This window comes from Arachis ipaensis, chromosome B02, assembly GCF_000816755.2.
Source record: "Arachis ipaensis cultivar K30076 chromosome B02, Araip1.1, whole genome shotgun sequence".
Lineage (NCBI taxonomy): Eukaryota > Viridiplantae > Streptophyta > Magnoliopsida > Fabales > Fabaceae > Arachis > Arachis ipaensis.
The window spans coordinates 13,132,567-13,135,569 of NC_029786.2; the positions used below are offsets into that span (position 1 = coordinate 13,132,567).

At 27.0% G+C, this 3,003-nt stretch overlaps 1 protein-coding gene across 1 annotated transcript in view; it reads left to right on the forward strand.

Moving 5' to 3' along the window:
- LOC107624914 (protein indeterminate-domain 12) overlaps nt 1,283-3,003 on the forward strand; it is an 11,666-nt gene continuing 9,945 nt past the window's right edge. The window contains exons 1-2 of the mRNA XM_016327399.2: nt 1,283-1,500; nt 1,756-2,152. Of these exons, the coding sequence (XP_016182885.1) occupies nt 1,311-1,500; nt 1,756-2,152 (587 nt within the window). The 5' untranslated portion in view covers nt 1,283-1,310. The remainder of the gene's footprint in view (nt 1,501-1,755; nt 2,153-3,003) is intronic.

The following is a 3,003-nucleotide window of genomic DNA, read 5'->3' on the forward strand; positions in this document are numbered from 1 at the left end:
CTCCTTGGTGGGGTTTGTAGAGCACACACTTTCTCTACAAACTAGGATGTAAGAGAATAATAATATATAACACTGAAAGATAGAGTGACACAAAATCCTCAAGTGTTATAATGGAAAACAATCATTTGCTATAAAATTCCACGAAACAAATAATAAGCATGAGGAAAGTATATGTACCTAATAGAAAAAATGAACATGCCATTTTGATCACATTATGGATTATTATATATCTATTATGTTATATAAAATATATAATATGTGTAGGGTCTAACTCATTTTGAATTATTATTATTATTATTATTATTATTTAACTTTTAGTTCTCTTAAATCTTAATTAAGCAGAATGTGTATATGTCTCTTTTTTAAAATCATTCCATGGCTCTTTTAAGATTTGGGTGTTTTATAACAGAAACAAAGGAAAAGACAGAAAGTTCCATGCATGCATCTGGCCCTTTCTCATCAAAAACAAGGATTAATAACCAATTTAGTTTTTCGAAAATATTTGATAATAAAAAATATTAGTAAAAAATTATTAAAATGTATTTTTTTAGTTTTATTTATAAATTTTATTATAAATAAATACTAAATAAAACAAGTTTAGTTGTTTAGTCAGATTATTTTTTTATCTTCCTAACATTACCATTAGTTTTTATTTAAAAGAATGAAAGCAAAAGTAAAGAAAAATTAAAGTGATTATTTTTCAAAAAAATAAATAAATAAATTTATAAATTTGTGAGTAAAGTGATTTAGGATATTTCCTAGTCTTTGCCTTGCTACTCCCATCTATCTAACTTCTCTATCTTTCTCTCTCTCAAGACTTCTTAGTTCTTAGCTTTTTTTTTTTTCCTGAGTCTCCTTGCACACCTTTTCCTCATCAAATCCCCCATGTTTTTTTTTTTTTAATTTTAATTTTTCATTTTGTTTCTCATAAAATTTTAATTTGCCATGCCTTTTTCAATTTTTTGCCACCATCACTTCCTCCTTATTAGTCTCTAATTGTCATCATCACCTTCTTCTCTTCTCTTACAAATACCACTCATTACAATTTCTCTTTGCACACTCAATTATAGATTAAGGGCAAAAAAAAAAAGAAAAAAAAGTAACTAGATGCTAGCTAGATAGATTTTTATATATTGAGCTATACATATAATAATTCTACTTTAATATTTTTTTCATCAATTTCTTTAATTTTGATTATTATTATTATTGCATGTTAATGATGATTCTCTTCATGAATTCTACATAGATATAAACACAACACACATATATAGAGAAATAGTTCTAAGTTGGAGAATTTTTCTTAAGGCATAATGTTCCCAGCAGTTATGTCCAATTCTACTTCTTTGTCTGAAGAAGCAAGTGTCTCTTCTGGCACAAGAATTCAAGACTTTGGTGCTACCTTAAACCATGTTGTTTCAACCATTTCTCCTCATCAACAACAACAACAACAACAACCTCCTCAAAAGATCAAGAAAAAGAGAAGCCTCCCTGGAAATCCAGGTACCAATAATAATTTCAATTTTTATATATCATATATACAAGCTTTTGTTATTATTATCATTATTTTTTATTAAGTTTTAGAATAATATATTGTCTGCCTGAGAATTAAGCTATTATTCTTAACTATATTATTAAAAAAATAATTAAAAATAACTCATGATATTATTATTGATCACTTTTTAGTATATAATAAAAATTTTCTAATTTTTTCCTTTTTTTATTTATTTTTTGTATTTTTTTGGGATATGATTTTAGACCCAGATGCTGAAGTGATAGCTTTATCACCAAAGACACTATTAGCAACAAATAGGTTTGTGTGTGAGATCTGTAACAAAGGGTTCCAAAGGGATCAAAACCTTCAGCTTCATAGAAGAGGGCACAATCTTCCATGGAAGCTGAAGCAAAGGAACAACAAAGAAGTGAAGAAGAGAGCATATGTTTGCCCTGAACCTTCATGTGTCCATCACAATCCTTCAAGGGCTCTTGGGGACCTCACTGGAATCAAGAAGCATTATTGTAGAAAACATGGTGAGAAGAAGTGGAAATGTGACAAGTGCTCTAAGATCTATGCTGTTCAATCTGATTGGAAGGCTCATTCTAAAACTTGTGGTACTAGAGAATATAGATGTGATTGTGGAACCCTTTTCTCCAGGTATCTATTCATTATTTTTACTTATGCGAATTTAATTTTGATGAACTGAAAGTAAAAATATTTTTTATAATTATTTAATTATTATTATTTTTTTAGATGAATATTTACGTAATTAATATAAAGGGCAGTTATTTTTATTGAAGTGATAATACGTAATAAAATATGTATGATTTTAAATTGTTGTTATGGTCATACTTGCAATGCATGTAAATATTTTTGTTACAATTGCATTTTGATGTAAATGTTGTGGATAATTACTTACCACAATTTAATTAAAACCATGAATATTATTACACCAAATATGTTTCTAGCAATTTGAAAATAATGTCCATATTTTGGTGTTTGATGTGTTCTTGTTGGATGATTTGGATTAATCTTTTTCTAATTAACCCTAATTGATTAGCTAGTTTTTATTATGTTTTTTTTTTATTTGGGCAATTATAAAAAAACATGGGGTGTCCTCATGTTACATAAAAAGGGGATTTTTATTAATTATTTTAATTATTTGTTTTCGGTGGATCTTTGTTCTTATATGAGAATGGTAAACTACATGTATCTCCTGGAATTTATCTATGCAATAAATGTTTAATTGTTATGGCAGTTTGCATGGAAATGGACACAACTAATTATACAAGTGTCAATTGCAAAGTAAAGAAGAGACTGAAAAAAACTTTTACCTGTTTTCTGAATCCTAAAACTGCCAAATGAATGTGCGGCAACAACAAAAAATCCAATCCACACATCTTTTGTTTTTATCTACTGTATTATCTGTGACTCAATAGCTTCATATAATTAATTTTTAATTATTTTATATAATATAATATTTAATTTATTTATTTATTTATTTAATG